Source organism: Emydura macquarii, unplaced genomic scaffold, assembly GCF_026122565.2.
Source record: "Emydura macquarii macquarii isolate MOO-44397 ecotype Brisbane River unplaced genomic scaffold, CSIRO-AGI_Emac_v2 contig_3128, whole genome shotgun sequence".
Taxonomy (NCBI): domain Eukaryota; kingdom Metazoa; phylum Chordata; order Testudines; family Chelidae; genus Emydura; species Emydura macquarii.
Genome location: NW_027133265.1, coordinates 1,812,319 through 1,835,055, shown reverse-complemented (window position 1 = coordinate 1,835,055; position 22,737 = coordinate 1,812,319). Strand labels below are relative to the sequence as shown.

Genomic DNA, 22,737 nt, shown 5'->3' with positions numbered 1-22,737 from the left:
TTTTCCATTGTAAACCACAACAACATTAACATCACTCTATTAAACAGGCGATGGGTTTTGGACCAAGCTAATTTATGAATAAACCCAAACACCTGAAATATTTATTAGATTTTTATCAACTTCCTTATAATTATTCTCTGAAGGCAATTTCCTACACAGATTAGCACTCATGAAGATGTTATGTCTTCTGCACGCGGGAAGGAGGGGGGGGAGAGACGGACATGAACAGACGGACACACACTCTCCGTCGGGCCCCCCGCCCCCAGTTATGGCTTCCATCAATTCGAAAATTTATTTTGACTATAACTGAACACACATTAAAGTTTGGACAATTCATCCCTGAATAGCAGTATATCATCATTTACTTTCATGGTGGTCCTGAAGCTATTGTCAGGCTGTGATAGCACTCTGTTTGTTATGACAACTAATGACATCACTCCTGAAGTACCTCTTTTAGGCATTAAATCTGGAATAGCCATTTTGTCCCACAGAACAGCTAATGCACATGGGCGTGCCAGGCAGGTGTAGGAAAAACAATTTAGGTCTAAACAGTGGCCCATTTCTAGTACAGATTCTTTCAAATCAAAGTCAATGGGGTGAGTCCAGATCTACAAAGAACATAATGTAGAGAGATCATTAATAAGATAAATATTCTCTAGAGGGTTATTGCTCACATTTCTATTACCTAGGTGTGAACTGCCAGATAAAAAGTGAACAGCTAAATGTGTGCAATTGCTGTTCTGAATATTATCTTCTCTGTTAATATATGCTGAATGTGTCTTCTCCACACAGCCAAGGTTGAAATTTTCTAGATTCCTTAATACAGAAATGCTTTCAATCAAGATGTATATAGTAGAAGGGCATAAGGAACACCTAGGAAATGGCATAATTTATCAGAAATCTTAATGAATCAGCAATGCTAGTGGTGATGCGGACTGATGTTGTGTCCTTCTTTAAGAACTCTCTTTGATCATTATGTAATCATTTTTGTAAAGAAGATACCATTAGGAATGAAAATTCCCTGTCCTCACTACAAGACTGACATATTGCTATTGGGAAATACCCTAATGTGCATGAGTGAAACAATAAGGTGCAGAATGCATAGCTATTCTCCCTGATTTAGAAAGAAAAATGGAATGCCCTGAAATCTTGCAATTTAACATTAACTTTTTTTTTATTATTTTAGTTTGAACTCTGTGCCAGAGTCTGTGTCTGAATTTTCCATTACTAAAAATGTTCATAATTCACCTGGAAATTTTGTTAGAAATCTTTTTCTCAGCTAATTTTAATCTATGTACATTCATTAGATCTCAAAAGGACAAAAAAATCCTAGTGAGAGGCTTCCCTTAGTCTAACTGCCACATATCTATCAGACTAACAAAGTTTTGTTTATGGCTAAATTTGTGTAATGTCAGCTCAAGATAAAGAAGAGTCAAAAATTTCTCTCCTCTCCAGAACATGTCATAAACTTGTGCCACAGAAGGAAAGTTTCACTCAAACGATTTCCAATATGGAAAAAACCCAGCAGGTCTAAGACATATCAAGGGCTGACAGACTTAAACTGCCTCTGGGACTGCAACTGGGAAGTCTGACTGCAGCATACATAGACATACCAGAGCTACCGTTGACCTAGCTTGATCAAAGCTAGCTCAGGTATGTCTACCTGTGCTCGCTATTGCAGTGCAGACACACACTGATGCAAAGGAAAATTTAGCATATTATTTCTAGCTTCTATTTATCTGCTTTTAGGAAGAAGGGATTGACAGCTGGAGGCTTTGACACAAACATGTCCCTTCTGAAACGTACAAATGATAATTTGGGGTAGGTATTTTTGGAAACTACTGAAATCTTTTACTTTACACTTCAGCATACACATGAGACATGAGCAAGGGAACCAAAGAATGTTTAACCAGGTACAGTAGGATTTTTTCTTTAGAGAACAAATATTTTCTACAAGAATTTACTATTCCCTTAATTCTATATGTATGGTTTCTCTCATATTTTATATTAATATTATCTAAGCAAATACAGTTTGCAAATAACTCTCAATGTATGGAAAGAAAACATCTTAATTAACAATGCATACACTTTTCCACAATGAAGTGCCTCTTACGTTTAGAGAACAAATACATTTAGAGACTACGTTTGTGCTGCAGTGTTATAAAACTGGAATCCTGTGACAGAGTGGGAGTAGTTTAAGGCCAACTTGCCACAATGTAAGCTTCCCAAAGGGGCCAAATTGGGGAGATAATTGATTAAGGACTGGGTCATTAACTAATTAACAAGGGGATTCAGCTTGTCAGCTGGGGACAGTTAAAAGGCAGACAGGAAAGGAGAAGAGGAGGCTGGAAGGAAGGACAAAGACACCCAGGATCTAAGAGAGAGGAGATCTCTCTCCCCATTGTGCCCTGTGCCTATGGATTAGGTAGAAGATGCTTGGAGAAAGCCTTATGCTGTGGGCACACACACCTGTATGAGGCACTGTAAATAAAGAACCCTATGTTGAAATTACAGCGGAGTATGTGAGGATTGTTTGCGAAGTGAAATGCATGGGGAAAGGGATCCCACCCCATGATAGATCCTTACACAAGTAGTCTCATTGGCTTCAAAGGGACTTCAGGATGGTGGGCCTGAACTGTAAGCAAGTTCAGAATATGGAAATTAAGAAGCATAAAATTCACCTTCTACATTTAGTAACAATTAATAAATAGATACTCAAATCTTACAAAAAAATAATTCTGTATCACTGAACTTAGCTACAGGAGAAGAGTTCACATATTTGAGCAAATTCCATATTTTTCTTAACTGTAAAATAAACTTGGAACACATAGTCTTTTAACAGATTACATTAATATTAATTTTATACATATTAATATTGTTTTTTTCCCACCTACTGCCCCAATCCCACAACTGGATCTATACAGGTAGACCCTTGTATCCACATAGAGCTCCACTGACTTTATCAGGGGTCTGTGCAGGTGCAAGCATCTATCTGAGCTGTCAATTGCAAAATTTGAGTCTACATTCTTGAATAGACACTCCAAACTCATGTAGGTCTAGAGAACAAATTCAAAATGGCAGATGAGAATTTCTCACCCTTGCAAAATCTATCATTTTATTTTATAGAAATGAGACAGAATTTAACATTTTCATAATCCAAAGAGAAAGACACTTTGGATTCCAATTATTGCTGCTGTTACTACTAACTTTTAAAATGCATAAATCGGTCCCTACAAATAAAACAAACAAATACTTGCACCACAAGAAAATCAGCAACACAAAACCTCTGCTAAAGAAAGAACACTGTATTAAAGAGAAGTTACTTACCTTGTGCAGGAACTGGAGTACTTTGAAATGCTTGGTCCCTGTGTGTATTCCATTGTGGGTACACATGTGCTTCATGCGCCTGAGACGGCAAGATTTTTGGTAGCAGTGTCTGTTGGTCTACACATGTGCCCTTACTCTCCTCACACTCCAAACAGAGTACAAGGGGTGATGTGGACTGACCACTTCTTCAGTTCCTTCTCTACTGCAAATTGTAAGAGAAAGATCTGAAGCAGAAGGAAAGTAAGATGAATAGTAGAATACAACAGGGATCATACATCTTGAAGAACAGCAGTTACCATACAAAGTAAGTAACTTCTCTGTCTTTGAGTTCTGATCTCTATGTATATTCCACAGTGGGTGATTGACAAGCAATAGTTATTGAAGAGGAGGGTGCAAGGACCTTTGCCATATTGATGACAGGTATACTTCTGAACTGATAGATGCATCTGCTGCTGAAGCCTGCATTAGGGGATAAAGTCTCATGAAGGGTATCGCTCGAACCCCATACATCGCTGCTTTACATATTTTGATGACAAGAATGTCACAAAAAAGGTATGTCTACACTGCAATTAAAAACCCACAGCTGGCCTGTGCCAGCTGACTCAGGCTCACCGTGGCTGCTTAAACTGCAATGTAGACTTCCAGGCTCGGGCTGGAGCCTGGGCTCTAGGACCCTGGGAGGCTGGAGGGTCCCAGAGCTTGGGATGCAGCCCGAGCCCAGGAGTCTACAATGCAATATAACTGCCCCTTAGCCCAAGCCTAAATCAGTTGGCATGGGCCATCCATGAGTTTTTACTTGCAGTGTAGTCATATCCAGAGAGGCTACAGAAGTGACCTGAGCTCCAGTGGAGTGAGCCCTTACTCCCTGTGATAGAAAAGCATTTCAACAACCCACAACACAGGACAATGCATCCCAAAAATCCACGTGGAAAGTCTTTGGGAAGAGATTGCTTCCCCGCTCTATTCTGTGAATGATATAAATAATCTAGGAAGCTTCCTAACGGATTTGGTTATTTGCAGGGAGAATGCCATGGCCAAACAGATATCCAATTAAGTCTACTATCTTCACTGATGGCATGTAGCTTTGGGAAAAAGGTAGGTGGAATGACTGATTGATGGAAATCCAAGACCACCCTTGGGGGAAAATTAAGTGTAATTTGAGAGAAATTTTATCTTTATGGAAGGTTGTATACGTGGAGCTACCACAAGGGCCCTTAGTTCACTTACTCTTCTGGCTGAGGTGATGGCTGCTAAAAAGGCCACCATCATAGACAAGTACACTAAGGAGCATGAAGCTATGGGTTTAAATGGAACTCTTGTTACCAATGAGAGGACCAAATTGAGGTCCCATGTTGGGATAAGTTTGATCATAGGAGGAAAGGTTCTGACCAGATCCTTTAGAAAATGTACTGTTACAGGACAGGTGAAGATTGAGTGGTTATCAATCAGAGGATGACAGGTGCTGATAGCTACTAAGTGGACAGTTAGGGAGCTGAGGGAAAGACTTGTTATCTTTAAGGATAGGGAATCTCAATATATTAGAGATATCGGATTCCTCTGGAGTTATCTGGTGACACTGTGACCAGAAGGAGAACCTTTTCCACATAGCTACTTAGCTCATGGACTCTTTCCTACTATTGTTAAGAACAGCCTGGACTATCTGTGAATATGATCTCCAAGTCTGACACCCATCCAAATATTAGGCTGTCAGGTGGAGAGAGCTGGACTGATATGTCTGCTTCTGCCCCTGTCTTGGGTCAACAGGTCTGGTAAGATCTGGATTCTGATGTATGGGCATACTGACGTCTGAAGAAGTCTGGAATATAAGAATTGTCTGGGTCATCTGGGAGCAAGCAGAATGATAATTGACCCATTTTGTGCAATCTTCTTGAGAACCTGAAGTAAGAGGAGGATGGGTGCAAGGATTACCTTAGTCATCCTGACCTAGTAACTAGTAAGACATCACTGCTGGAGTCCTGATCTATGACTGCTCTGGAGCAGTAGATTGTACAATGTCTGTTCTGCTGTGACACAAACAGGTCCCAACTCAGAGACCCCTGTTGATGGAATATCTTCTGTAGCATGGAATTGTGCAATTCCCATTTGTGGTCTGATGACAAAGATCTGCTGAGGCTATCTGCCACAGCATTGTGTATCGAAGGGAGATGTACTGCTGACAGGGTAATTTGGTGTCAAATACACCAGTTCCACAGATTGACCATCTCCATGTAGAGGGAGGTGGCGCTCACTCTCTCGTTTGTTGATGTACAAAACTATTGTCATGTTATTTGACATCATCTGAATACGCACTGACTAAACGAATAGGAGAAATTGCTTGCAGGCTTCTTCTGCAGTTGTAATGTGTTTATGGGAATAGAAAAATATCCACTGATGGTCCTTGTTGTGGTAGCAAAATGATACTGCTAGATTCTTGCTGAGATGCATCAAGGAAGACAACACCAAGCTCAGGAAGATGCTTAAAAGAATGGAGGCTCAGGTGATCTTTAGTGGGATTCTACCTGTCCCTCAAGGAGGAGAGTGAAGGCAAGACATGATTATGATGATCAACAGATGGCTCAGGCAATGGCACTATAAGGAAGGCTTTGGGATGTTGGACCACTGGGAGGTATTCATGGACAGAGGACTATTCTCATGGGATGGACTCCTCCTGAGTAAGAAAAAGAAATAAGACTTCTGGGATGGAGGTTGGCATAACTGATTAAAAGAACTTTAAACTAGGAATTCAGGGAAATAGGTTGGGACATGCTCATGTAATCTCCACACCTGGAGGAGATTATCTGAGTGGGAGGAAAATCAAGTAAAAGGAGTAAAAAATCAAATATAAAGAAAGGAACAACAGAGGTTAGAAGAATGGATAACAAGAGGAAATAAAGTACCAAATGACAGTAATAGACAGGTAGGAGATACTGGCAGTAAAATGACTATACCTAATCAAATGAGGAATCTGGGTGCAGTCAACCAGAAACAACTAAGATGTCTGTATACCAATGCAAGGATCCTGGGTAACAAAATGGAGGAACTTGAACTACTGGTGCAGGAAATGGAACTAGATATTATAGGGATAATAAAAACGTGGTGGAATACTAGTGTTGATTGGAACACAGGTATTGAATTGTCTGTGCTGTTCAGAAAAGACTGAAATAAAAATAAAGGTGATAGAGTACCTTTGTATATTAATGATGAGGTAGACTGTAAAGAAATTAGATGTGATGGACTGGTAAAACAGAATCTCTTTGGATCAAAATCACTTTGGGGAGAGACCTCTTTAATATATTTAATTAAATAAATACTCTCAGGAATTGTGTGATTATGGGAGACTAATTTTGCAGCTATAGATTAGATGGCAAGTGTTACTAATAATATATATTCCTGGATACAGTAGCCAACAAATTTCTTCACCAGTCACCAAACCAACAAGAGGAGATGCTGTTTTAGATTTAGTATTGATAAGTAGCAAGGATCTCACAGAAGCACTGGTTGTAGAGGACAACCTTGGTTCAAGTGATCATGAGTTAATTCAGTTTAAATTGGAAGGATAAACAAAAACAGGTTAGAGTCCTTGATTTCAAAAGGGCAAACTTAAAAAAAAAATTAAAGGAATTAATCAAGGAAGTAGACTGGACTGAAGAACTCAATGATCTGAATGTGAGGCATAAAAGTAAAAGTTGCAAAAACTAACTGAAGCTTGCATCCTAAGCAAGGGTAAAAAAAATCATAGGGAAAGGTTGCAGACCAAATTGGATGAACAAGCATCTCAAACAGCTTATTAAGAGAGAGCCTACATGGAATGGAAGAAGAGGTGGATCAGCAACGAAAGCTACCTCTTTGACGTCAAAAAATGTAGGAAAAAAGCTAGAACTGCCAAAAGCCAGGCAGAGTTGGACCTTGCAAAAGGAAAATAAAACCTATTCTAAAAGGTTCTTTAGCCACATAAATAAAAAGAAAACAAGGAAAGAAGAAAAGGGATCGCTAAACACTGAGGGGGAGTGGAGATTAAAGATAATCTAAGTATGGCCCAACACCAAATGAAGACATTGCCTCCAAGTGTCCACTGTCCAATAAGTCTAAACGTTTAGCATACTTGGCAGATGGAATGGATCAGGTTTGATGTTGTTTGCTCCTCTCCATGGTAGCCTGGATGACCGATGAATTCAGGACAGGGTGTATAAATAAATATTCTGCTTTCTTGGATGATACATAGTATTTTTTCTCTGTCCTCTTTGGAGTGGGAACACACATTGCTGGTTTATTCCAGACAACCATAGAAAGCTCTAGGATAGCTTCATTAATGGGAAGCACTACTTTGCTAGGCCCCATAGCTCTGTACGCTCTAAAAGTTTGTGAAGTGTCTTCTGTATCTCTCTCATGCCAATCCTGGACTAAATGTGTCAAGATATCTCTTAAAAGGACTGGGTCCAACAAGATGGGGGGCTCTGGATCTGGATGAGCAACAATGTCCTCAGAGGCTGTGTACTTATCTGCTGATTGAGGAGGCATCTTGTCTGTCTGGATCAGTGGAGACAGTCTGGTGAGAAGTTTAACTGTTGACATATGTTTACCGAAGTGTGATGATATCGTTCGTGCAGGGGATGTCTAGTGTTTATCCATCAACAGTGTTTTTCTGAGGACAGCTCCCACTACTGCTGTGGGAGGTGCCGGTCTAGAGGCACTTTTACTCTTCAGAACTCGGGTGTCAGTACTATATCCCTTGTGAACACCTGAACTTCCTGTAGTGGGGATCACTCAACTTGCATAGTGTTGAGGAAGTTTTCCTCTTGGAAAAGGATCTGGAAAAGGCTCTCTCTTTCAAGAGTGCACTTTTCACTCTCTTATTCATGACAGGAAAAGAAGCCCGGCCTCTATCCTTTTCAGCCTATGAGTCCAAGGTCCCTGTGCTAGGAAACATGCTCCTTGGTGCCTCTGACCACTGTACACAGGGATTTGCCTGGCCTGGGTTAGATGAGAGTCTCATGGACCAATCTGTTAACCAATATATGCTTGTATGACATATATGTATCATTAATAATATGTATTATTTACCCTTTATATATATTAGTATGCATTAAGTACAAATATTATAGCAGCTTTATAGCCTAAATTGGCCTATACCTTTATTATAAGCCTGTTCTCTTATGCTAAGTATCTCATAACACCATGCATTTGCTACAGTAAGTTTTGGCTTAAGTAAATAGGGAAACTGTCAGGTCAAGGACAGATTGTTTTATCAACAGGTAGGGAGTTATTCTCACAGACCAGTACCTGGAATGTCTCAAAGCAAAAGGATAAGATGTATGAGTGTTCTACCCGGGTACAAACATAGGAAGTGCCTTCATGTCTCTTGGTACCTGGAATACATGTGTTCAGGATAAAGTGATAAGTACATCAAGGTACCAGAAAAACAAGGTAGAAAGTTGATTGATTAAATTTAGTTTCAAATGATGTGCACAGTACTCTATTTTTTGTAAACGTGTTGAGTATAAAAAGATAGTTTTAGTGGTGTAACTTTGGGAGTACACCTGCTGTGTAAGATGAATGTAACAGTGCTGCATGAGCTGGCTTTCCAGAGACTGGTACTATATTGAACCTTTTTCCTGTAGTATATTATTATTGGCTTTTAGCAAATAAATCTGACAGATATCAGTTATTTGATCTCTTAAATACATTTCATAGCAAACCAAAGTGCGATCAAGCAACTACCTATACAGTTCATCAACACAATCCATAAGAAACTTTCAAAGCTGATATTCATGTGCTTAGCAGGTTCAGCTGGGGAAGGATTGGCAAATACTGCACCTCAAAGGAAAGAGAGCTTCTCCAATGCAACAGAGGCATCTTGGATGGTTGTCACTGACTGGGAAGACCCAGGGGCAGGAAGCACAGTTCTTAAACCCTGGAATCTTGGGTACAATAGTCACCCCATGCAGGGTATGCATCTGTGCCTCTCCTGAGTTCTAACTACTCTAACTACCAGAACTAAGAACTAGCTAACTATTTAAAACTAACAAAATATTTACAATATTTATAGAAAGAGCTGAAGAGGTAAACTCCATGAACTCTGAGGAGGTTCCATCTCAGACTATGTGGTAGTAGAAAGGAACTGTAGAAGTGGTCAGTCTGCACCGTCCCTTATGCCCTCAGTTCGGAGCATGAGGAGATGAAGGGCACAGACATGGACCAACAGACACGGTTAGTAAAAATCTTCCCATCTCAGAGGCATGCAGCGCATGAATACCAACACTGGAATACAGGTACAGACCAACACTAAAAGAAGAATTCCAAGTTTCTTACAGGGCAATACAAACAATCAAGCAGTTGACACATTTCCTTTAGATGAATTTATATGACTTTGAAACACAGATGTGGTATTTTAAACTGAATCTTACTAGTGCCAAATCATTGGCTGCTGAAAGAGGCTCTTTCTTATGAATTCCAGTATTTCCATTTTATTTTCTATCAGAACTAGTACAAATGATACTAATTAAATAAGTTATGATCAAGTTTTAGGCTCCAGACTTACAACTGGCTCATCATGGATGGACCTCTGTACCCACAAGGAACTCTACTAGCCTCAATGAGTCTCCTGTGGGTAAGCACAAACCTACATGGATCCATTTAAAAAACAATGGAATTAATATGCTGGACTGGGAATTAGACAGACATCTTTAGCTGTAACAAGCTAGTCACCTAACTGACCACTGTACCAATGAAGGGAAAGCTCATCCAACCAAGCAGCTGTGATGTTATGGTTTCCACTGGTGCAAGACTGCTGAAATTATCTTACAACTCAGTTTATACTCCGTGTATCCTTCAGGGTTTTTATAAGAAAGCTTCAGACTTGAATAAAATGGTATTTCTTTTGGTGGGTGTTTTCAAGGGTTACAATATAGGTCTTTCAACCAAGTGTTGGGGGTAATGAGAAGACAGTGAATGCAAGTAAGGATAGAAAGGGCTAGATAAAGAAAAAGAAAAATAAGCTGCTGTTGAGACTGAACCAGAAATGGAAAGCAAGGAAGTAAAGGTCCCTGCTCTGGTGAATCTGATTCCATGAAGATGAAGATCCACTGAGCCAGGATTTATTCTTCTTCACTATGGTGCCCGTCTATCCCACATCTAGGTTGGTATGGTGGAGAGATTAGTACTGCTCCAAGAATATATAGCCCCCTCACTCCCAGTTAACCAAATACAGTATTAGGAGAGTTCAGTTTTCCATAAGAGCTGACAGAATTTTGTTTTGTTTTTTAAACAAGCAATGGATAACCCAATGCTTTTCCAAACATAATGGAATTGACAATTACCCCGGCAATCTTTACTAGACCTAGAAATTACAAAAGGTAACCTAAAACAAGTCAAATTCACTTTTCATTCAAATAGAACCATCATATATGGAGTTTTAATCTAAAAAATATTCAGTATGGTAGAAACTGTAGCAAGTGAACTAGTTTTGTTTTAAAATGAATTTTGTTATTTCAAAACTATTCAAAGGATTTTTAAAACATCTTTAAATCAACCAATAAAATAAGATACTCACAGATTTCTGGGCAGTCATTAGCTTCAAATCTGGCTTACTCCACACAGGCCTTTCCAAAAAAATATACCACTAGCATTCTGAGATCCTTTTTAAAGGATTATTTGATTGAACCAACTGCTAACACAGCTGGCCTGAGGTTTTAATCCCAATACATAGCACCAAATCACATAAACCCAAAGAAAGCAAAAAAGCAAAAGATTTTTGAAAGAAAATATTACTACAGAAAGATTTTCACTGTACCCAGGAAAAGCATCTCACACGAGCCTATTGTTATTCTGCACCACAAAATGCTCATTAATAGCACTTCAAGAATATTTTTAACCTGTGGTAAATTTCCTGAGTCCATCATAAGAGATTTTCTTTCCCAGGAGACATTTTACATTCAATTAAATACCCCAACAGGTTAAAAATATTGAAGATAAATCAAATAATCAATATTACAGATGAAAATTCTGTTGAAAAGAAAGCAAAAGCTGCTACACAGTACTAGAAAGATCCCAAATCAGTCATGCACCAGCCCACATTTCTCCCCACCTCAGGCAGCTGGTTGCTAGAGTTATCTAGAGGTGAAGCCTCCAAACTTGGGGTCTCAGCTCTGATTTGAAGCACCTCTTCTGTTCCCATACTGCTAGTGGAGTCTTGAGACTGCAATAATGAACTTGCATGATCTGATATTGTTTCATCTATGGCAGAATCATTGTTTAACTAAAAGAGAAAACAAAAATCAAATGTGAAATATTTCAGTGGTTGACTGGAACCATGTAAGTTAAAGACAACAACAAGAAATTAACTGAAGTTTGTCTGGAAATAGTTTATTTCAACAGAGTAAGCATTAATGTTTATCGCAAATCACAAATAAAAAAATATATTAATAAACTACACTACATCATGACTCAAAACATTATGTGCATGTCTGCAACATTTTAACTTTCCTTAAAAGGGAGTTTAAAATAATTTTTGGTACACAGAAACATTCTCTATTTTGTTAATAAAGAACCTTTTGTGCTCGTGAAAGATACTAGATTGAAATTCTTTGGCATGGGCAGTGATAGTGGAAGCTTTTGCATAACCATGCCTCACTATGACTATCACCAGGGATTTGTTTCTGTTTTAAGTCCTTATCACTATAATTTCTAATTTCCATTTTTGTACTGTAAAAGGGCATCTTTATTTCCTCTTTTTGAATAGGTCTCTTAAAAGAAGAGGATAGTAATATAGAAGATTTTTTTTACAGCCAATGTGACTACAACACTAAAGTGATGTAAAGAGTAGGTTCTCTCTCTCTTCTCAACCCACGTTACTACTTTTGAGGCAGTCCAACTAACCAGACACATACTCCTGATACAATTCTAATAGTTATACTAAGAGCAATTTTTGCAGCAACCCAAACAATCTAAATTTTATTAATTTAAGGTTGGATTTGGTTTCACCAGTGTACTAATCTAAGGACATTACATATGCCAGAATCACTGTTAAAGCCTCAAATTATTTGATAAGTGTAATTTGTACTGAATTCCTTGGCCAAATTTGTTCCCCATTATATCATCTAAATATATTCCATATATCACTAATATATCCCTTAGATTTATCACTTCATCTACATCAAATAGAAAAGTCACAGGAACTCTGGCAACACCATAGGACTTAGACTATATTATGATTACTATGGGTATGTCTGCACTGCAATAAACACCCATGGCTGGCCCACATCAGCTGACTCAGGCTCGGGTTGTGGAGATGTAAAATAGTGGTGTAAACATTTGAGTTCAGGCTGGCGCCTGGGTCCCCCTCAGGACCCAAATCTCATGCTCCAGCACAAGCCTGAATGTCTACACCACAATTTTTACAGCCCCACAACCTGAGCCAGCTGACACAGGCCAGCTGCAGGTGTTTAACTGCAGCATAGACATACCCTATATGAAGGGTAATACAGTTTTAAAATAAAAGTTTTAATTTTTTCTGATATCTGCAGAACTATCCCAAAATCATATTAGAAAAATACTGACAATATCTCCTGAATTCTTTTCATTATCTAAACTTTTGTGTTGTTTCTGGTGAAACAGAAATTTTCTGAAGATTAAAAAATATTTTTCTTCTCCCTCAGCTACAGTGATGGCAGAGCCTTCCTATTGACATAATTAGGCCAAAAAAGCTAATTAAAATAAGGTGTTAATCAGAATAATTTAGATAATTCTTTGCTACCTATGAATATTGTTGTTTGGTTTCTGGCCTTTTTTTTTTTTTTTTTTTTTTAAACACAATCCCCCTCTTTTTTTTTTTAAAGTGATTATTTCTGTGCCATACATTATCCCTTTAGTGGTTTTTATTTCTTTGGGGAGAGGTGGAGAAGACACAGTTTTTGTAATAATGAGAAATCCTGTAAAACTTGTATGTTTACATAGATTAAAATTATTTAAATTTTATTAAAAGAATGAATAAAAATTAAAAGTTGTTTTGATTCCACACCCACTAAATCCTTTGTTTCTCTGCTAGGATGTAAATTTAGTGCCAATTATGATGGTGGTTTTTGTGATGTGGACATCTGTCCAACAAAACCTGGAATCTGCACTAGAGAACAAGAGGGAGAAGACTTTATAGCCCATTACTAATTCCCTAAGTCATCCTAGTACCAAAGATATAGTCTACTTCATAACCAATTTTCAAAATTTAAAAAGGAAAGATGATCTTAGGTGGTATATCAACCCCTAACTTCAAGAGAAGAACAAAATAACAGGAAAAATTACTACTGACAACCAATGTCCATGTTTCCACATTACAAAAACATTTAGAACAGGGGTTTTCAAACTGGGGGTCGTGACCACTCAGAGGCTCACTAGGTTATTATAGGAGGGGTCGCAAACAATCAGTTCTCACACATGCTGGGGCTCTGGCTGTCAGCCCCATGCATGGCTGACAGCCAGAGCCCTTCAGAGCTGGGTGGCTGGAAAGTAGCAGCTGTTGGCTTGGTACCCAGCTTTGAAGGCAGTACCGCCCCCAGTGACAGTGGAGAAATAAGGGTGGCGTGGCATGGCATGAGGGGCAGGGACAATCACTAGTGGGTTTGTCACAGCCTGAAATATTTTCAAAGGGGGTCCCAGCAAAAAAAAGTTTGAGAACTTCGATCTAGAATATCATTGATTTCTCTAGTATGAATATTTAGACCAGCAAATAGCTGCACTGAAGAAAATTTAATTTAACCCTGTGCTAATTTATACATATGAGACAAAAAGGAAGTAGTTTTGCATTAGTCTATTTTATATAGCACATAATGAATGAAAATGGAACAGATTAGCAATTTTAAAGGTTGAACACTAACAGAATTCCCAAAAGACCTGCTGCAATTTTTATTTATTTATTTTTGCACTTCAATTATTTCAACTCGCAAATGAGGAATCCAAGCTTTCTTTTGCCAAATACTACAAAAACATACATCTTTCTATTTAAACCAGCATAACCTTTATAATGTTTTTAAAATGTGTATTACTCATTTAATGAACTTTATTGGAAGAAAGAACACTGCACTGAAACCTCAACAGTAATGTATCTACTGATGATAGAGGAGCCCTTTTGAGTTAAGATTACTGTGAACTCCTTTCACATGTTTCAGAAATGCCCTCCCAAAAGTTGAACTACACTAGTGCAGCTGCATCCAAGGCTTTCTGGTACTAAGGGTGGAAGGTGACAGCAGTATTTGCCTCTAAAAGATGCAGGTGAAGATTTAAATTTGCAGCTGTCAATTTTTATAAGAATGGCATGAAAAATATTCTCTGAAAAAGATCAGTTGATTAGAGCCATTTAATTACAGTTTAAATTAAATTGGGTTATAAACTGATTCCTTTCACAGAAGAAAGACTTACCATCTGTGATCGGGATAATATCTGACTTGCAGTCAGTGCTGCTTCCTCTTCTGAGGACTCATCAGTATCCTCCTGATTGGTCAAATTCAAGCTTGGTGTGCTACCAGAATACTGACATTCTTGAAGGGATGGTGTGTCTCCTTTGTCAATACTGTCAAGTGAGCGCCTACGGACTCCCCAGTTGAAGTTGTCCATACTTTCACCCTGTAATAAAAGGAAGTTTATGCTAGATATCTCAACTGTATTACAATGAAATGAATAGACAACACAGAAGACACAGAAATACCGAATGCACGGTGAACAGAGTTTCAATCAGCCCTTCAATTTTATTGAAATTTTAAATACATTGTTAAGTGATGTTTTTACTTAAAAGGATTAAGATATATGGCAAATGATCTGCAATTAGCATCAAATGAAGTATGATTCTTGTAAATTTCTCTCTTGGATATCTTGTATTGGGATCTTGCTAAATATGTTGTCTATACTCATATCTGCACCAATATTACATGTATCTGACTACAAAGCACAGACAAACACGCCACAGGCAAAAACAGATTAAACAAGCCACTGCACCAGGCTGCAACTTACCTGCAGTTCCTGGTTAGCAAAAAAGAAAACACACATAATTAGAAAGAACGAGGACAAACACTTAAAGATATTCTATAACCAGGGGAAAAGGTTCTATTATGTATGATTTGCCAACTGTAGAAGACTGATTCAAGCTCTGGAAAAAGCTTTAGTCAAAAAAGCTAAAATTTTAACTTCTCTTTTTATATAAAATTGGTTATGAAAAAGGTTACAAGACAAAACACATAAAACAACATGTCTATGGTACATTTTCTTTGGTGTAACATGTAAAGCAACCGTTTAAACAAGCAGTGAATGAAATCCTTGAACTTCAACACAGAAGAAATCTTAAATTGACTTTAACTGCCCACATTCAGTTGACAAAACATATGATGTCAAAATTATACTCATATTGAGGAAAACTTTGACATACTTTTAATTAGACATTCTGATGGCTATTAAGTACTTTTCAAACAATATTTATGAAAGGGACCCTAAACATCAATGTATAGATCCTCCCTTTTCCCATTTTCCAATTGAGATATGAAGGATGGTGCATGTTTTTGCACCTTGAGTGAAATCTATATTTTAGTCACCATTTTTCCATTCTAAGTGGACAGAGAAGATCTTGGCTTCTTCTGGGGCCTTTATCAATCCCTCAATGATATAGCCAATAAGAGTTCTTAAAAATGGTTCTCTCAACCAGCCCACAGATCTTCTCTCTTCAAACTTGAAAGTACTGTTTCCAAAGTTATTTCAGCAAATGGTTCTCTCTCATGGAGATTCAAAATGTTATTAACATGCAAACAAGCATATTTTCCAATGTTTTTTCCAGTGATTTTGTTTGCTCCAGAGAAGCAGACAGAGTATTTGGATGCAAAAGTGAGGACAGGTCCACACTTCCCTTTAGTGCGCTGTCTCCACTGGCTGACAGGAAATGTGTTCCTGTCGATGCAGCGCTATGCTTTTTGGGGAGATGGTTTTATTAGATCGACTTACGGATTGATTGAGCGTGTCTTCACTGCCGCTCAATCAAACTGGAAAAAATCAATCCAACAGTGACAAATTTGCCACTGTGAGTGTGTACATAGCTTAAATGAAGTGCTAGTGCTTAAAGCACTGAAAGCATCCTTAAACTAATAATTTTTTCCTCAGACTGTTAATATTGCTAACATTTAAGTATTAGCAAAAAAACACTTAGTATATTTTAATATAAATTACTAAATTTCCATTATGTCATATATAGAAATGATATCCTAAACTTCAAAATTTTCTGTTTTTGTTGGTTCTCTCCCCATACTGTATGTTGCTAACGGGCAATGCACAATCTGACATAGGGAGGGTGAACTAGTTAAGCAAAAAGAGGAATTGGATGTACCTCAGACTGATCTGCTATTAAAATTGACATTGAACTGTATTTTAAAGTTCAGTTTAGCTTGGAAAAGTAAAATGCAAGCTGCCCACAAACCCTTCCATGTTTAGATGTTGTGGCAACTTTTCTATTGGGTCTTAATGCTTTTGAATCTGTCTCTTCTGAACTGCTCACTTATTCTTGGTTCACTTAGGGGATCAGATATTAGGGTAAAAGGGAAGCCCCACAGAATACCAGAGACCTGGCTGGTATGTGTGGGCATACGTGTATTGGACATGTAACTTGCCAGGGGGAATCAGCAGAAGGGAGAAATGCAAGGAACTGGAGGTCTTGGGGGAAGGAAGAAGAAATTGAAGAAGTCAGGAAAGAGGAGATCAGGAGCCTTCAAAGAGGGATAGAGAAACCAGGGATGGAAAGAGAGGGTATCCCAAAGTTCAGATCAGTATCTAGGTTTTTTGGTGCTCATCTGAATCTAAAAACCTTCCAAGGTTCTCCTATTACTAATTTAATATTTTGAAGATACTATAATTAACCAGATGCAACAGAGTGAATTACAGAGAGTATTGATTTCTTTTTTTTTTCACCTCCTCCCCCTTTTTTGGGGGGGTCAGAGTAAGATCTTTAAATCATGATGTGTATGTACAATGCCTAACACAATGGGACACTTGGGGTCCGGAGGCTTTACCACAATAAAAAAAATAAACAATAATAATAATTAATGTTACTGTTAACTTTTAAACTTTTTATTACCTAATTTAATTACTTTAACGTAACAAAAATGTGAAAAAAGAAAACAAATACACCAAACCAGATAAAATCTGAATGGCAAAGGTAAGCTGTTACAATGTAAACCTCGTGTGGAATAGTCTGACAATTCATTGAGATATAATAGTATATATTGAGATGGGATACTATTTGACTACTTGGAATTCTGGAAATGTAGAAACACGTCAGTACCTAATATTGCAATGCATTCTTAATATGCTATTCTATTCAGCAAGATTTTCCATAGCACCAGACAGCATTCTTTCACAGTGGGCATTGCTTCACAGTCTTAATAAACAAAATCTTATGCTATCAAAATTATTATTTCCCTAGCTATAAAACATATTCTTTCAGACTAAGTGGGCAGTCATTTAAACCCACCTTTGTAAAGACAATTGATACTGCATTTGACATTGCAAAATTTGTAGTTAAGGTTTTGTTTTGATAGAAATCAAAATCAGTGAAGTTATGGAACTGCTGACTGACCCTTAATATTGTACCAACATAATCCAGCTTTTAAAACATTCTAAAATAACACAACTATACAGTAGAAATCCCAGGGTCTCACCTCTGCATCTTCCAACTCAACATCTAAAAAGTCAAAATCTTTAAAAACTCCAAACTGTTGTTCACTGCTGTTATCTTCCACAGCCACTTCCTCCTCTTGAATTACTTCTTCTGTTGTTGAAATAAGACTAGTTTGTTGGTCCCCTACTTCCAAGTCTTCATTTGAAGAAAATACAACCTATATAAATAGATAATAATGGAAATAAGCATGGTTTAAGTAGTGTTAAGAGATAACATACAGGGAAGCCTATGAGATAAAAGATATAGTATTATTAAAAGACTTTACTCTTAAACTATACAATATATAATTCTCTGAACAATGCATATAAGTAAAAGGGAATTGCAAAGGTGCAAAAAGGGAAGAAGAAATCCCCAGGATTTAATTTCTACATCCATGAGATTAATAGATTTTTAAGGCCAAAAGAGACTACTATGATGATCTAGTCTGACCTGCATAACACAGGCTATCAGTAATTCCTGTATTAAGCCAATAACTTCTGCTGGAACTAAAGCATATCTTTTAGAAAGATATCCTATTTTGATTTAAGTAATGAAGAATTCATAAAAGATGGTTGCTTACCTGTATTGCAACTGTTGTTCTTCAAGATTTGGGTGCAAACACATATTTCACTCACATGTGCACATGCCTAGCACACAGAAATCAGAAAACTTTGCATAACAGTACCTGCTGGCGTGACATTTGCAAACTGTGGGCCTTGTAGCCCCTCTTGTGGCTATATAAGGGTGGTGACACCTTGACACCTCTCAGCTCCTTCACACCAGAATCTAAGACTGGAGATTCTGACACAGAGGAACGTAGTGAAGAATGTAGAATACAAATCTGCTTCCACATCTCAAAGAACAACATTTGCAATACAAATCAGTAACAATCTTTCCTTCTTCGAGTGGTTGCAGATGTATATTCCACTCAGGCAACTCACAAGCAGTTTTGGTAGGCAGTGGGGTTTGGAATCTATGTAAACAGTGACTGCACAACTGCCCTCCCAAAGCTTGCATCTCACCTAGATGCTGCAGTAATAGCATAATGTTTGGTAAAAGTATGCACAGAAAACCATATAGTAGCCCTGCAAATGTCCAATACTGAAACAGCACTGAGCATGTGACTGACATTTCTTGGGCTCTTGTCAAATAAGCCCATAATGTCCATGGGGACATAGTTGGAGCTACTCCATAAGCTGTGGTGATACAGGAAGTTATCCACTTGGAAAGTGTCTGTATGGAGACTCAACAGATCTTTCATGAGATTCTCTTAGGAGACAAAAAGTCAAGGTGATGAACAAAATGGTTTAATCCTTTACAGACAAAACACCAACCACTGCCTCATGTTTAGTGTATGGAAATGTAGATTATCTGCATTTGAATGCAGCTTAGAAAAGAATATAGGCAAGTAAATAATGTTCTTAAGGTGAAACTGTGAAACCACCTTGCACAAAAACTCTGGATGTGATCTTAAGGACACTTTGTCTTTGAAGAACTGAGCACATGGAGGTTCTGCCATTACAACTTGTAATTTGCTGACTCCTCTTGCAGATGTTATAGCAACAAGAAGGGTTGTCTTTTGGGAGAAGAGACACAATGGACAAAGTGCTATCAGCTCAAATGGAAGACCCATCAGGGCAGCCAGCATTGTATTAATATCCCACAATGGGACCATTTTCTTCACAGGTGGACAATATCTTTCAGAAATCTCACTATCATGGAGTTTGAGAAAATCAACTTTCCTGGGATCAGAGGATGGAATGCCGAGACTGCTGCCAAGTGAACCCTCAATGAGTTAAGAGTGAGACCCGAGAACTTCAAATGTAACAGGTATCCAAAATGTCCTGAAGACTAGCTGACATGGGTTGGATTCCCTTAGATATTGATCAAACAAAAAAAAGCTTCCACTTAGCCAAATAAGTAGACCTAGTAGATGGTTTTATTAAGCAGGATCCTCTGAACTGCTTTTGAGTAGTGCCCTTCCTCCTCATCTAGCCATGTACACTATGAAGTGCAGATTGCTCAGTGCCAGATGAACAACCTTGCCATGGTGCTGAGGCAAGTCAGGTCAGGAAGAGATTTGGAAGGTTGAACAGACTGACTTAGAAGGTCAGAGAATCAACATTATCTTGGCCAAGCTGATACAGTATATATAAAGTTGGCATCAGGTCCGTTCCCCAGTTCAGATTTTGGGGTCATAGCAGGTCATATCAACTTACTGGAGTTTGAGCCATTTACAATGCATGCTGTGCCTTCCAGGACCAGATCAGGCGAGCAGCAGTTCACATACTCATCGACAGTACCGCTGCAAGATATTATGTGAACAAGCAAGTTGGAGTTCACTTCATTGGAAGGCATTGGTTAGAGACCCTGGACTGATGTCCACTCACGAACAAAACTGACGGCACTTCTTGTTGTCTTTTGTTGCAAACAGGTCAACTAACAGGATGCTCCATTCCCTGAAAATGGACCTCACCATCCTGTTTTTTTGAGACCACTCATGGTTTTCCGAGCAAGTCTTGCTGAGAGGATTGGCCAACTGGTTTTGAGAACCCAGAAAGTGTGCCACTGTGAGTATGATGTCAAAACTTTGCTTCCTGACAAATCTGATTGAAGTGGGCTCCAAACCTCAACCTTTAACATTCTTAGATGTGCTCCTCAACGTACTATGGAGGCATCAGTAACCATAGTTCTAATCAGCGGAGGACGAGCAAAGGAAACACCCTAGCACACATTGTTCTGTTCTTTCCCCACTGTAGAAAGTCCAGAATCGCTTGAGGCACTTGGACAAGCCCGTCCTATGATTTGCAGTTTAGGCAACAGAGCAACTTCAATCATGCCTGAAGATGATGATGACGCAATCTTGCATACTGACCCACAAAAGTGCACACAGCCACATGTCTTAGTAACTTCACGCATACACAGACTACGGTTAAAGAATGAGACTAGAGATCCAAATAAAGGCACTGAATTGTCTGAAATTGCTTGTGTGCGAGAAAGACCTTTAAATTCACAGAATCTAGAAGGGTGCCAAATAACTTGATTTTTTTGAGTTGAAGTCAATGTCAACTTTGTTTTGCTGAAAATCACCCCAAGTTGATCGAAGAGGTTCAGTGTGAATTGGACATAACTAAGGACTTGTTCCCCAGACCTGCCTCTCACTAGCCAATTGTCTAAGTATGGGAAGACATGAATTCCCCTCCTTCTGACATGGGCTGCTACCCCCATCATGCCTTTGGTAAAGGCATGTGGGCTGATGACAGGCCAAAGGGAAGAAATGTGTATTGATAGTGTTGACTGACAACATGGAATCTCAAGAACTTCCTATGACCGGGGCAAATCGCCATATGGAAAAAGGCATCCTGAAGATTGAGAACAACAAACCAGTCATTGTGATTTAAGACAGGAAGAGTAATAGCCCAGGTAATCATGAGGTATCTCATACACTTGGTATGTAGACTCCAGCAGGCCCCTGCACTGTGATACTATAACATAGGCCTAAACTAAAGCAATGTCTAAACCATAAATACTATGTAAAGCTTAAAAGTTAATTTTTATACTAAAAAAAAAAAAAAGAACAAAACTAGGCATGTTCCAGACACATTGATTGTTCGTTCATGACACCCCAGGCTCCACTATAATAATTGACTGCATGTAAACATCTATGAAGAAATGTTTGGGAACATCCTGAAATCTGATTGTAATAATTTACAAGTGCAGTGAAATGCCCAATGCGTATCAGGAATGTAGTTAATATGTAAATCGGGGAGCAATAAAAAAACAAATAAAATTTAAAATTTCTACATCTGTATTCCTTTTTAGTAAAATAGTGTTAGTAAAATTAATATAAGTATAAAAATGTATATTAAATTAATAAATAAATAAAAACAAAAATGTTGTTAATAAAATAAAAATGTAATAATTTTTAGTAAGTATAAATAAAAATTAAATGCAGTTTATATGTTAAAATAAAACAGCAAAAAATAATTTCTGAGGCAATGCTCTCAGTCTCGAAGGCAGGAAAGAAAGGAAATAAGATGTCTTTGTTTTAAAAATTTTTACAACCCAAATGGCCGAAAATCTAATAACCCCGGAAAACAAAAAAGTAACACCCAAAAACAAAAGTGTAAAACAAAAATAAAAAATAATAAAAAAGCTGTCACACTTACAACTTCAAACGTAATTAATAATTACATCAAACAAAAAAACTATCTAACATAAAATCCATAAACCCAAATAAAAATAAATAAATATAAAAAAAAAAAACCCCTGAACTTTGGGCTCATTCTGCATACCCCAAGGAGCATCGTGTCGTGACCAACAAGGGCCTGGCTCCAATCTCGTGCCTAAATTACCTGGCCAGTGATTCAGCATGGGCAACAAGGGACTAGTAATTATATCCCTCCTGCAGAACTCTGTGTGTGTCTGTGTGTAAATGAAAGTATGTTTTAGGCAAATGTTTTCTTTTAAAATGTTTCTTGTTTCTGTATTCATAATAAACGTGGCATACTGCCTTATCACCTGAATAAGATCCTGCTGTTTATTTTATAAGTATAACAGGTGTCTTTCTTAGACTGAGATTGAGGATACATCTCACCCTCTACCTTGGACTTGGGGATTGGGAAGTACCAAGTGTAGAAATCCCTGATAAAGAGGAGGAGCCCCTTCTACAATTCCCAGAGCATACAGAGTCCGGACCCGTTAAAGGAGCAGTAGCTCGTTAGAGGGGTTCT

The 22,737-nt window shown here is 38.1% G+C and overlaps 1 protein-coding gene across 9 annotated transcripts in view; it reads right to left on the bottom strand.

Moving 5' to 3' along the window:
- The window catches only part of FRYL (FRY like transcription coactivator), a 385,878-nt gene that overhangs the window by 30,646 nt on the left and 332,495 nt on the right, over positions 1-22,737 (bottom strand). For all 9 annotated transcript variants that reach the window (XM_067531263.1, XM_067531262.1, XM_067531264.1 and 6 more), the window contains 3 exons: positions 18,006-18,182; positions 14,734-14,937; positions 11,411-11,581 (listed from right to left, as the gene is read on the bottom strand). In XM_067531263.1, the coding sequence (XP_067387364.1) occupies positions 11,411-11,581; positions 14,734-14,937; positions 18,006-18,182 (552 nt within the window). The remainder of the gene's footprint in view (positions 1-11,410; positions 11,582-14,733; positions 14,938-18,005; positions 18,183-22,737) is intronic.